Raw genomic sequence first — 12,451 nt, 5'->3', positions numbered from 1 at the left:
TGCTTTTCGCTTTGTACCTCGCACTCTCCTGGCTTGACTCGGCTCGTTCACTACTCTGTTGCTCACGGTGTTTCCGCGAGCAACTGCCCATTTCCTTTGCTTGTATTCCCTTGTTTGTTTGTCGTGTTTGTCATGCACTTACTGAGCGCAGGGACCGCCGCCCAGTTGTACCCCGTCGCCTAGGGCGGGTCGTTGCAAGTAGGCAGGGACAGAGTGGCGGGTAGATTAGGGCTCACTTGTCCGTTTCCCTACCCCCCCCCACCATTACACCTACTCACCTTACCCCTCTTCTCTTCCTCAGGCTCTCTCATCACTTCAGCGCTGCTAGTACAAGGTCCTGACGCCGAGCAGTGTCAGGGCCTTATATGCGATGCAGCCCTTCAATGCCATCAGTGAGCATCGCATACAACATCCTGATGCTTCCCGGTTTTATTACCTTGTATGAGCCGCACTGGAGAGATAAAGGAGCTGGAGGGAAAGAAGAGGAGCGGTAAGGTGAGTATAATACATTTGTACACATAGAAGCTGTATTTTGCGATTGAAGCCGAATCCGTCAGATCAGCGGGACTGACAGCTTCGGTGCAGGATCAAGCTATTATCGAGCACATAATGCTCTTAGATGCTTTGACTGCATGATAAAGCTTCTATGTATACAGGATACATGGAAGCTGTATCTCAAAAAGTAAAGATGTTCAAAATAAAATAAAACATTGACTTATTAAAAAAATGGCTTCAAAAGTTTACATAGCCTTTTATTACCCAATGAGGGATGTGGGATGGTCTAATCAGGTGGGGAAGGGGCAAGGTAGGGGCCCAGCTCGGACCTCTACCTTGCTACACCCCATAGAGTGAAATCTGGAGTAGATTTCCGTTATAATTTATTCCAGTTTTCTGGCATAAATTGTTATAAATTTTTTAGTCTGCTGTTGACCCGTCCCTTTTATGAAGCCACACCCCTTTACTCAAAAGTGCCGATGATGGTGCCAAAAGTCTCAAATTGCGACTTATGGGCCTTTTGCAACTTTTCTAAGGCAGAAAACTGGCATGGAAAAGTTAATAATTTAGCCCCATAGTTGTGAGGATAGTGAAGCATTCTATAGAGCCCTATTGTTCTGAAAATCAATATTAGTCCGAGACTTTACAAATGTTATCTTCTTACTTATATCTATGACGTAACAGAAGAACATTTCAACTGAAGTTCACCTTATAAATAAAAGCAGAAGGAAAAAATGTGTGGGAAATCAGATAAAACCTGATAACATATCTCTGGTACACACATAATGAGTGACATGAAAACCACCCGGGAATACATAAATTATAATCTTACATCAGAAGATGACACATTGGTCAAGTACAGGAGAATGTTGCCATCTGGAGTTCTAAATCGGAATGAAAGATGGAATTTCACCCTTGGCATTGGAATGAAATCATTCCTCTTAATCTAGAAAAAAGCACAATGTTTCCACATAATAATTAATGACAACAACTAAAATGATAAAGTGTCCAGTGTAATTTATCAGAATTAGAGTAACAAATGATCACAAATACATATCATTAGGAATTGTAATGTACGAGGAAGAAGAAACCAATTCAAAGGATGTCTTCTTTCAAGTAATAGAGGAAGGGGGTCCTCAATGAGATTTCTTCTATTAGCCAGAGGAAAGACCATCACACCTATTGTACTATATGTATATCCATTTATTTTAGTGGGTGTTAGGTAATACTCAGTGGACGGTTCCCCAATTGATAAAATTGACATGAGGACCAACACCCATCTATTAACTACAATTGTGGCAAATGGAAATTTTGGGGAAAAACCTTTTTTTACTTTTTATTTAAATTAAATATTTTTTTGTTGTTGGCTGATATTTTTTGTTGTTGGCTTTAAAATGCCTTCATAGAGGAGGTGAAACGTTGTGGTTCCATGTTGGATGAATAAATTCACTTTATTTGAGTGCTGCTTCACGTTCTCTTTTTTGGATATCTAACACATAAGGAGAGGTCACTCCTTTATTTTTGAAGCTTTGCACCAGCCTAGTCAGGCATTTGTTCACAGTGCTGCTCCAATCCTCTGCTTTTTTCTACACCTATTGTACTATATGTATATCCATTTATTTTAGTGGGTGTTCGGTAATACACAGTGGACGGCTCCCCAATTGATCAATTGACATGAGGACCAACACCCATCTATTAACTACAATTGTGGCAAATGGAAATTTTGGGGAAAAACCTTTTTTTACTTTTTATTTAAATTAAATATTTTTTTGTTGTTGGCTGATATATAGGATAATGTCCCCCCTACTGTAAATCATAAGAATATTAGCGATCACCAAGAAATTCCATGACTATACAAAAGCATAAATCCGCAGGCTGAGTGCACTTATACAGTCAATATAAGGTAGAATATTTCTATCATTTATAGTAGTTGGTACTTTACTCCTTAAGGCCTTATTCAGACGAATGTGGGGAAACTCGGACGTGAAAAACAGCGGGTGCGGGTACCGTTTGCACGGATCCCCATAGACTTGTCTATGGAGGGATCCGTTAAAACTGATTACATGTTCTATTCCTTGACGTCCACAGCAGCAGCACCAATGGGGATTTTATCCTCCTGGAAAATAGGACAGTCAGTATCAATTAACTAATTATTTAATTAGGCACCCTAGATATCTGATAGTTAGCCGCATTGTGTTTTTTTCTTCTGTCTTCCTTGGAAGGTCAGACAGTGAAGATCCAGGGGTGGTTCCGAGTGAGGATGGGTCAAACTTCCATGATCCCATGGATCGACGCATTGATAGTGCGTTCTGACGAAGGTACCTTTCGGCTTCTGCCCAAGCCAGGGTAGCCCTCTCCTCATCAGTTGTTGGTAAAAACCTGCGGTCATGTCTACTCCAGATGGAGGAAGACATCGACAAAGGGGTGTCCAGAGATGACATTCTTACATCTTTCAGGCAGGTCTCTTTAGCATCTGATTATTTGCATCTCATGCTATGGCTCTCTCCTCTGCTGGGAGAAGAACTCTTTGGATTAAACGGTGGGGGGCAGGTGCTCGCTCAAAGAATTCCCTCTGCGCCATGGAGTATAAGCTAATAGGCTTTGTTGGCCAGAGTTAGACTCCTTGATGGAGAACCTGTCAGACAAAAAGGGGAAATCCCTTCCACAGACAGGCAAATATAAGTGAAGGTCTAGTCTAGTCGTGGCTCATCTAGGAATTTTAGATCCAGTAAACAAGGAAGAGGAGTTAGTTCATATTCTGGTGCACAGAGATTGGTCTACAGATGTTCCGGAGGTCGTGGAACGGGCAACCCGTCTTCTGGGAAGAAGATGGATTTCTGACACCAAGAAGATTCCTGTGGGAGGGAGACTATTCTTCTTCTACCCCCAATGGTTGTCATCAATAAAGGATCTTTGGGTGTTGAACACCATAAGATGGGGCTATTGGATAGAATTCTCCTCCAGACCTCCAGACAGGTTTCTCCCCACTCCCAAATTCTTCCCAAAAAAACATGTCCTTCTAGAAAGGTCAATTCAAGACTTCATAGATATGAGGGTCTTAGAAGAAGTGTCGTCCCCCGACATAGGAAGGGGTGTTTACTCACGGGTGTTTCTTGTGCCCAAGGCAGGCAACCGTTGGAGAACCATAATCAACTTGCAAGAAAAGATTTTGAAAGGAGACCGTTTGGTCTGCCTTGGTACTTCTGGACGAGGGAGATTTCCTTGCAACCTTAGACTTGAAGGATGGATATCTGCACGTTCCTATCCATCTAGACCATAGAAGAGTTCTGCATATTGCTCTGTGGATAAAAGGGGAGCTGCGTCATCTCCAGTTCACCTTGCTCCTGTTCGGAATTTCATCAGCTCCGCACACCTTCACAAAGATTGTTGTTGCAGTGGTAGCTGGTCTGAGAGAAAAAGGGATCACGATTGTTCCTTACCTAGATGACTGGCTATTGAAGGCCAGATCTGCAGACATTTTTAAGACACATCTGCACACCATATTTACCTACATCCAGTCTCTAGGGTGGCTCGTAAATTGGGAGAAATCCCATATTCTTCCCTCGAAGACAAAATAGTTTCACGATTTCATCTTGGACGCTAACTCGATGGTGATATCTCTTTCTCCGGACAGACTGAGAAAGATCCAAGATGCTGCCAAAGATCTCAGTCAGCCAAAACGGGTATCTGTCCGTATCATGATGAAGGTTTTAGGCCTTATGACAGTGGCCAGCGACGCTATAGAATGGGCAAAGTGGCACATGCGTCCCTTGCACGAGGAAATTTTGTGCGTATGGGATCAAGACTTATCATCTCTAGACAAACTGCTCATCGTTACCAGAGATACAAGAGATTTCCTGAGGTGGTGACACCGCTTTAACAGCGGCAGGTCCTTTCCTCCCCTAGTATGGGTCAAAATCTCCACCGGCACATCCCTCACAAGATGTGGGGCTCACATGCAAGGTCAGATGGCGAAAGGGTCCTGGTCTCCAACAAAGAGACTCTTGTCCTGGAATCTCAGGGACTTGAGAGCAGTTCAGAAGGCCCTGACAAACTTTCACCATGTCATCAAGGGGAGTGCAATCAGGTTAAAGTCCGACAATGTCATGGCAGTCTCCTATATAAACCACCAGGAAGGAACACGATCCATAGCCATTCTTGTAGAAATGGAACCGTTAATGATTTGGGCGGAGACCCACGTGCGGCCACTCTCGGCTGTCCACATCAAAGGGGCCAACAACACCGTAACGGACAGATTGAGTCGTGATCTTCCTTTACCCGGAGAGTGGTCTCTGGATCCAGTGATCTTCAAGAGGATCACAGCACGCTGGGGTCAGCCTCAAGTGGACCTAATGGCCACATGGCAAAATGCAAAGGTGACTTGGTTTTGTTCCCTATTCAGGAACAACAAACCATGGGTTCTGGATGCCCTCACCATACCTTGGCAGTTTCACCGTGCTTATGTATTTCCACCAGTCCCAATGAATAATCCCGGAGGTCTAGCAGAAGATCAGACAGGAACAAGTCTCGGTGATATCCTGAGTTTTCTGCAAAATGGATTTGACAGGGGCCTTAAACCTGCCACGATCACCGTGCAGATTTCTGCCTTGTCAGCAGTTCTGGGGAATAAATTGTCAAGTGAACTCTTAGTACAAAGCTTTGCCAAAGCTGTCCGTAAAATCAGCCCTACCATCTTTGGTCCAGTCCCAAAATGGGATCTTTCTCTTGTCTTGGACAGGCTTTGTTATTCCCCCCTTTGAACCCTTGCAGAACATTAACCTGAAGCATCTAGCTCTCAAGGTCTGTTTTCTGGTGGCTATAATGTCAGCGGAACATGTAAGTGAAATTCAGGCATTGGGTGCTGTTGACCTTTTATCTCATTTTTCTTCAAGACCGAATCTTGCTCAGAACCTTACCTAATTTCATCCCTAAGGTGCCTTCACTGCAGAATATTAACCAACAGATTGAACTGCTCATCTTCTACCCAGATCCCTCCTCAGAGGAAGAGAAAAAACTCAATTTCTTGGATGTCGGTAGGGCTTTGGAAGTCTATCTGAATCGCACTGAAGCTTTTAGGAGATGGATTCATCTTTTTATCTCCTTCCATGGCAGAAAATAGAGGCCAGAAGGTCTCTAGGGCAACCCTGTCCAGATGGATAAGGGAAGCGATTACCCTCTGCTATAACCAAGCATGTCTTCAGGCCCCACGACCCATTAGAGCCCATTCAACTCGAGCAATTGCAACGTCTTGGGCCGAGAGAAATCATGTTCCAATTGATCAGATCTGCAGGACGGCTTCACAGAGTACACCTCATACATTTGTAAATCATTACAGACTAGACATCAGAAGAGCTGGGGAAGCAGCCTTTGGTCGAGTGATGTTAGTCCGCGGTTAATTGCTAAATCCCTATTGGTGCTGCTGCTGTGGACGTCAAGGAAATTATAATTTCTACTCACCGTAAATTCTCTTTCCTTTAGTCTAAGCAGCAGTACTACTTTCCTGCCCAATAAAGGGTGTTATGTTTTGTTCAGCAAGCTTCAAGGTTTTTTTGTCATTACTTGGTAGTACACAATGCGGCTAACTAGCAGATATCCTATATAGGGTGCCTAATTAAATTAGTTAATCCCCATTGGTGCTGCTGCTTGGACTAAAGAGAATTTACGGTGAGTATAAATTACACTTTTTTCAACTTACCCTTCACATGGTCCGTTGAAACTACGGCCATGTGAGAGGGCCCATTGAAATACATGCGTCCGGGTAACGGCCGTCACACGGACATATTTAACGTTCGTCTGTATAAGCCCTAACATGTATACCTCAGTTGCTGCTGCTGAATCTCTTTTTGAAGAGCTCCCTGTCCACCATTCATTGATTGATATGAAAAACCCTCATTCCTTTTCAAAGAGATCTGTAGCGTCTGAGAAGTATATTAGTATATTGTGCATTATAATGTTCTGAAGCTGGGATGTGTACTATGATGTTCTATGGGAGGCAGAGAAAGCGTATTTCGCTGAGTTTTTTGCCCGTATCATTCAATGGGCGCGAGCGAAAAACGCTGCGAAAATCGCAGGAAGGTCAAAATCTGCCTAAAAATCCCAAACGGAATTTTGAGGCAGAATTTTCCTCCTGCAAAAAACTCTGTGTGAACTCAGCCTAAGAGGGAACAGTAATGTTATGTGTGGGGGAGGGGATTCTGTGTAAAACGTTTTTTGTGGGGGTGTGGGGACTTAACTGTAAACATTGTGTGGGGGGAGGGGATTATGTGTAAAACGTTTTTGTGGGGGACGGGTGACTTGGCTCTGTATGTTGTGTGGGGGAGGGGGAACTTGACTGTATGTGCAGTTACACATGACCGAGTTCGGGCCGTGAAAAACAGTCCAAGTGTCGGCCGCATTTCCCGTCCAGACACCCGACCACGGTGCAGGTGAACGGGACTCCTGACATCATAGACGTTTTATGATGCTGGATATATCTGCCTACTTTTGTTCCGTACTGTATAATTTTATTCAGCATGGAACAGCAGTTCCATGGGGATGCAGAGACTCCTAGCATCATAAAATGTCTATGTTTTTCACGGCCCGAACTCGGTCGTGTGCAAGAGGTGTAAATGTAATGTGTGGGGTGGCGGAAATCTGTTTTAATTGTTTTTTTATTTAAAAAACTCTTATTTCTCATATACAGCTTCTATATATTCTGTATACATAGAAGCTGTATCTTGCCGTCAAAGCTAAATCTGTCAGGTCTGCAGGACTGACAGCTTAAAGGGGTTTTTCATCTAGTAAAAATTGATGGCCTATCCTCCGGATAGGCCATCAATAGCTCATGGGTCGGGGTCCAACTCCCGGGACCCCCCGATCAGCTGTTTTGAAGGGGGTACAGCGCTCCTACGAGCGCTGCTTCCCCTTAATTTCTTCTTGCTCACTGTGAATCGTCGACACACATTTAGCGGCGATTCACAGTATTGCAGCCTTCTCGCATTGAAGTGAATCCTAGAACAGGCTGCCATACCTATGAATCGCCGCTAAATGCGTGTCGACGATTCACAGTGAGGAAGAACAAATGAAGGGGAATGAGCGATGCACCTCCTTCAAAACAGCTGATCGGCGAGGGTCGGCTGGAACACTCATTTAAACAAGTGCTGGTCCTGTGTGTCTCTGACACGCGGGATCCAGCTAATATCGATCACATCTAAGTTCATAAGATGTGATCGATAATAACATCCTTCTTTCCAATCATTTACCTGTGCAATCAGGGCAATGATCAGCCGATGAGTGAGCAAACGCTCGTTCATCGGTTAATCGACTTGTTTACGCGGCCAATAAAATGGTCGCTAGTCGGCAGCACATCTCCCTGTGTAAACAGGAAGACGTGTTGCCAACATGATGGAAATGTATGGGGACGAGCGATTGTAGTAAAAAGCGCTCGTCCACATACATAACCAATCACAGCTCTTTGTGAAAGGAGCAAAAGAGCGCAGATCATGGCCCTTGTCGAGCCGGGTAAAAGGACCCTAGAGAAATGCAATAGTTGAAGGGGTTTCTATATTTCTTTTTTGATGAATCTTGTCATAAGATACGCTTACGTTGCGGTTTCTTGGCTGTTCCACCACTGATGGTTTTCTGGGTCAATAATGCTCCTTTATTTATAGTCTGGGATCATGTTTGTTTTCTATAACAATGTCGCATCACAATGTAGTAATGTGGGATTGTTATGGACGATTCTCAATGGCACTAGGTTATAAAAGAAAAGAAGCATCAGGGGACCCAGCAACCATCAGTGGTGCAACAGCCAAGAATCTGCAACGTAAGTGTATGACTGACAATGTGTCTTATGTTTTCATGTTCTGTTAATATGAGCTTTAAAAAATAAAACTAGTGATTTTAGCATGAAAACATCACCACCAGCCGCTGTCGTCTTTTGATGACGGCTGTATTCAAAGCCCAGTTATCCCTGGCACCTTTATACGGCAGGTGGAGGTAAACAGATTAAGGCTAGGCCGCTACTTATGGGCCAGTGCAGTATGCTGGCCACCCAGGCTAAAATTTGCCAGTTAGCCCCTGCCTGCAGCCCATAAGACGCTGGGACAGGATGCCTGCGCAGGCCAGCACGATGACATCACTGGATCACGCCGGCCTACGCAAGGGTCCTGTCTCGGCATGTGGCACCATCTACAAAGGGGGAATTGTGTGCCACCATCTACAGGGGCAGTGTGTGGCACTATCTACAGGGTGTATGTGTGTGTGCATAGCACTATCTACATGGGGGGGTTACTATAGGGGCCATAGTCTTATCGATATCTCCGAGATATATATCTATTTTTTGGGGTGGGGAGTAAACATATGTCTTGGGGCTTGTGCCCCTGATCTTTTAAGACCCTAGCAACGACTATGGTAGCACTACATGTCAGTCAATGAGTGGATGACACAAGAAAAACTTGCTAGAACAGTGATTTGTGACAAACTTCTACTGTAGTATAAGATAAGGCTCCTTTATATCAAGTTCATTCACTATGATTTTGCGTGTACATCGGGAAAGCTCCTGGCGTACACGTCAAACATGTACATATGGCTCCATTAGCTTGATTTGGGGCCAAATGAGTTTGCTTTCAGCCTCCGTTGGGCAGGTTTACGTCAGTATACCTTTTTTTTTAAGGTATGGAATAGCGTAGTAGATTACACCATTCAATGCTGTGGGAACCTGTATGGCACACGTCAAAGGCATCTGTTTAACGTATATGTCATGGGCTTTCTAATAGCTCTTCATGATGTATCCGTTAAATGGATACTATAATAGTCTATGGGTAACTGATACATAAATGTCTAATAGTGACATCCTTTACCCATAGAACTATAATAATATCAGTCTATGGTATAATAGTATCTGTTTAACAGATACGTCATGAACTCTCATGACTCCATGTCCCAGCCTACATTTAACGTATATGTCAGAGGCGTTTCATAGCGTATCGGTCAAATGTAATGCTATACCGAGATGTGAAGGGGGCCTAAGCAAATTATCTCTGTATAATCTGACATCAAAATGTGTTATTTATACAAATATAATTTACAGACATGTCAATGGAAAAAGTCCATATTATAAAAACCAAATATTAAAGCCTATGTACACCTTTGAAATCGTTTTTCAAAAAATATTTATCAGTGTGTTTTGTGCAACTTTCTAAATACTTTTTATTAAAAATAATTTTTAAGTTTTGTGATACAGCTGCTTTGTATCCTGCTTACTGAGCAGCTGTATCTTGTGCTGAGACCTGAATCCGTCAGGTTAGTGGCACTGGCGGGTTTAGTGTCAGCGGGTCCTGCGTGTCTCTGACACGCAAGATCCACCTGTTATCGATCACATCTAAGTTATGAACTTAGGTGTGATCGATAACAGCTCAACCCTGTGTGTCAGAGACACGCAAGACCCGCTGACACTGAACACGCCAGTGCCACTGACCTGACGGATTCAGATCTCAGCACAAGATACAGCTGCTTTGTATCCTCTATACAGAGTAGCTGTATCTCAAAATGTAAAAATAATTTTTAATAAAAGTATTTAGAAAGTTGCATAAAACACACTGATAAATATTTTTAAAAAATGATTTCAAAAGGTGTATATACGCTGTATTAACTTCCACTAACACCATCCCTCATTATAATAGGTCCAGTTATTCCCTAATAATCTATGACATATACTGTATATGAAAAGTGGACTGGGGTTTACTTCTGACATATGCAAGGTCACTTTAAAAAGTCATAGAAAAATATTTTGATGGCCAGACAGAGTAATATGATTATATGTGAATATTGTACCAAATGCTGGAATCAATCTTACCATATAATTTAGATTAATTTCAGGTCCAATTGCATCCGTAGAATTAATGACAGCAGGGCTTGAATCATTGGCAGGGATGCTAATATGGAATTCTTTTTTAGAGCTATAAACAAGAAAACAAAACAAAGAAATAAATCAAAAGTAAGGCTAAGTTCACACTACTGTCATCTTCCGTTTTGGTCTCTTCTGTCAGAGGAAGAGATGCCCGAAAGTCCAAATAGAAACCATCGCTCCCATATCAATGGTAATTCTTTTGGATTCCGTTTGCCTCTATTCGCAAGGTTTCCATTTTTTTTCACAGATGCGAAAGTGCAGCAGACTGCACTTTTGTGTCCATGAAAAAAATGGAAACTTAGCGAAAGGAGACAAATGGAAAGCAACTGAAACAAAATAATTACCACTGAAATCAATGGTAATTCTAACGAAAGCTATGGTTTCTATTTGGACTTTCGGTCATCTCTTCCTCTGATAGAGGAGACCTAAACGGAAGATGACAGTAGTGTGAATTTAGCGTAATACAATCATTATATCTAATAAAAATTGTATATATCGCACAGGAGTAGAATAAAACAGTGGGGATAAGATAAATAATGAATAATAATAATAATAATAATAATAATAAAAATTACTCAAATAACGGTAAAATGTTACATCTCTTTCTGCCTTTTGCAGCAACTAAACAAATAGGTAATAACCATACAAATAAAAATAGATAAATAGAGAGAGAGAGATAGATAGCTGATAGATAGACAGACAGACAGACAGACAGACAGACAGACAGACAGATAGATAGATAGATAGATAGATAGACAGACAGACAGACAGACAGACAGACAGACAGACAGACAGACAGACAGACAGACAGACAGACAGATAGATAGATAGATAGATAGATAAATAAAATATTGATAGTCTATGATAAAAGATCTGTAAATACCTAGTAAATGTCAGCGAAGACTCGTATTTAACAGGAAATGTTATGTTTTTTCTGTTATCATTGAAGTTCTTCTCTTCACTGTCACTGGAAGGCAACAACACAGCTCCATTAATGTATATTATTCTTTATGTTACTGTGTGTATACGGCATATGTTTACTCTGGTTCAATAAACCCTATTTGATATGTCAGTTAAATGATAAACTAAGGGCTCGTGCAGAGCTGTAATACACCATTCTTAGCAGTCTATGCAGCCCTACTGTACCTGCAAAAAAATGTGACGTACTCCATCAAGTTCTGTATTACGGAGCTATTCCCCCTTAGAAGCACTACTAATATGGGGCTGTATGGAGGTACCATAAAGTGGCAAACTGAATAACTACAACTCCATACTACTGAGCCATGGGGACGCCATGTGCCGATGTACCCATGCACACGTTGTATAGATCTGTAGACCTATAAGATAAAAACGATTAAACAAAATGCTTTTACATTAAAGCTTACCTATCATCACTTCAATTTTTGTGTTTGCATAACTCAGTAGTAAATGTGAATATATAAAACTCTGCAATATATCCTGTTTGAGAAAGTGTTATCTTCCTCTGCTTCCAGCATTTTGTAGTTCCCCTTTGCATACCTGCAGTCTCACCAAAATATCTGTAATGAAAAATCCTAAACACTGAAGGAGGATGCCACTGCAGTATCTCTCTATCAGTGTCTCTGTAAGGCTGGGTTCACACAGAGCGATTTTTTTGTGTGTTTTAACATGCATTTTGATGTTTTGGTTGATAAACTTCGGTTAAGAGACACAGGAGTTTTTCTACCAAAGCAAAAAAAAAAATGCATGTTAAAAATGCAACAAAAATGCACAGTGTGAACCCAGCCTCAGGCTGACCATGCATTTTAGATAATTGTCGGCTGAATGCCCGTTCGGTCAACAGCTTAACCCCCTGACTACCCCATACACATGCACGTTCGTCAAGACCATCCATGAGTTCTCAGTGAGAAAGCAGCTTCTTATCTAATAACAAATCAAAGTATCAAGCGTGCTGAAATTTAACATGCCCTTCTCTCCCCACAATCAGGCCGATTGGAGAGAGTTGGAACACCGCCGTCATAAACATTAGGGTAAGTTCACACGACCTATTTTCACATGTAATTCAGGCGTTTTATGCCACAAATTACG

At 42.1% G+C, this 12,451-nt stretch overlaps 1 protein-coding gene across 1 annotated transcript in view; it reads right to left on the bottom strand.

The window, feature by feature from the left end:
- Positions 1 to 12,451, bottom strand: part of ITGA1 (integrin subunit alpha 1) — a gene marked incomplete at its 5' end in the record, with an annotated part of 230,603 nt that overhangs the window by 28,086 nt on the left and 190,066 nt on the right. Inside the window, 3 exons of the mRNA XM_075854911.1 lie at positions 1,328 to 1,441; positions 10,331 to 10,433; positions 11,268 to 11,351. Of these exons, the coding sequence (XP_075711026.1) occupies positions 1,328 to 1,441; positions 10,331 to 10,433; positions 11,268 to 11,351 (301 nt within the window). The remainder of the gene's footprint in view (positions 1 to 1,327; positions 1,442 to 10,330; positions 10,434 to 11,267; positions 11,352 to 12,451) is intronic.

This window comes from Rhinoderma darwinii, chromosome 1, assembly GCF_050947455.1.
Source record: "Rhinoderma darwinii isolate aRhiDar2 chromosome 1, aRhiDar2.hap1, whole genome shotgun sequence".
Taxonomy (NCBI): Eukaryota; Metazoa; Chordata; class Amphibia; order Anura; family Rhinodermatidae; genus Rhinoderma; species Rhinoderma darwinii.
This window is presented reverse-complemented; position numbering and strand designations above follow the sequence as displayed.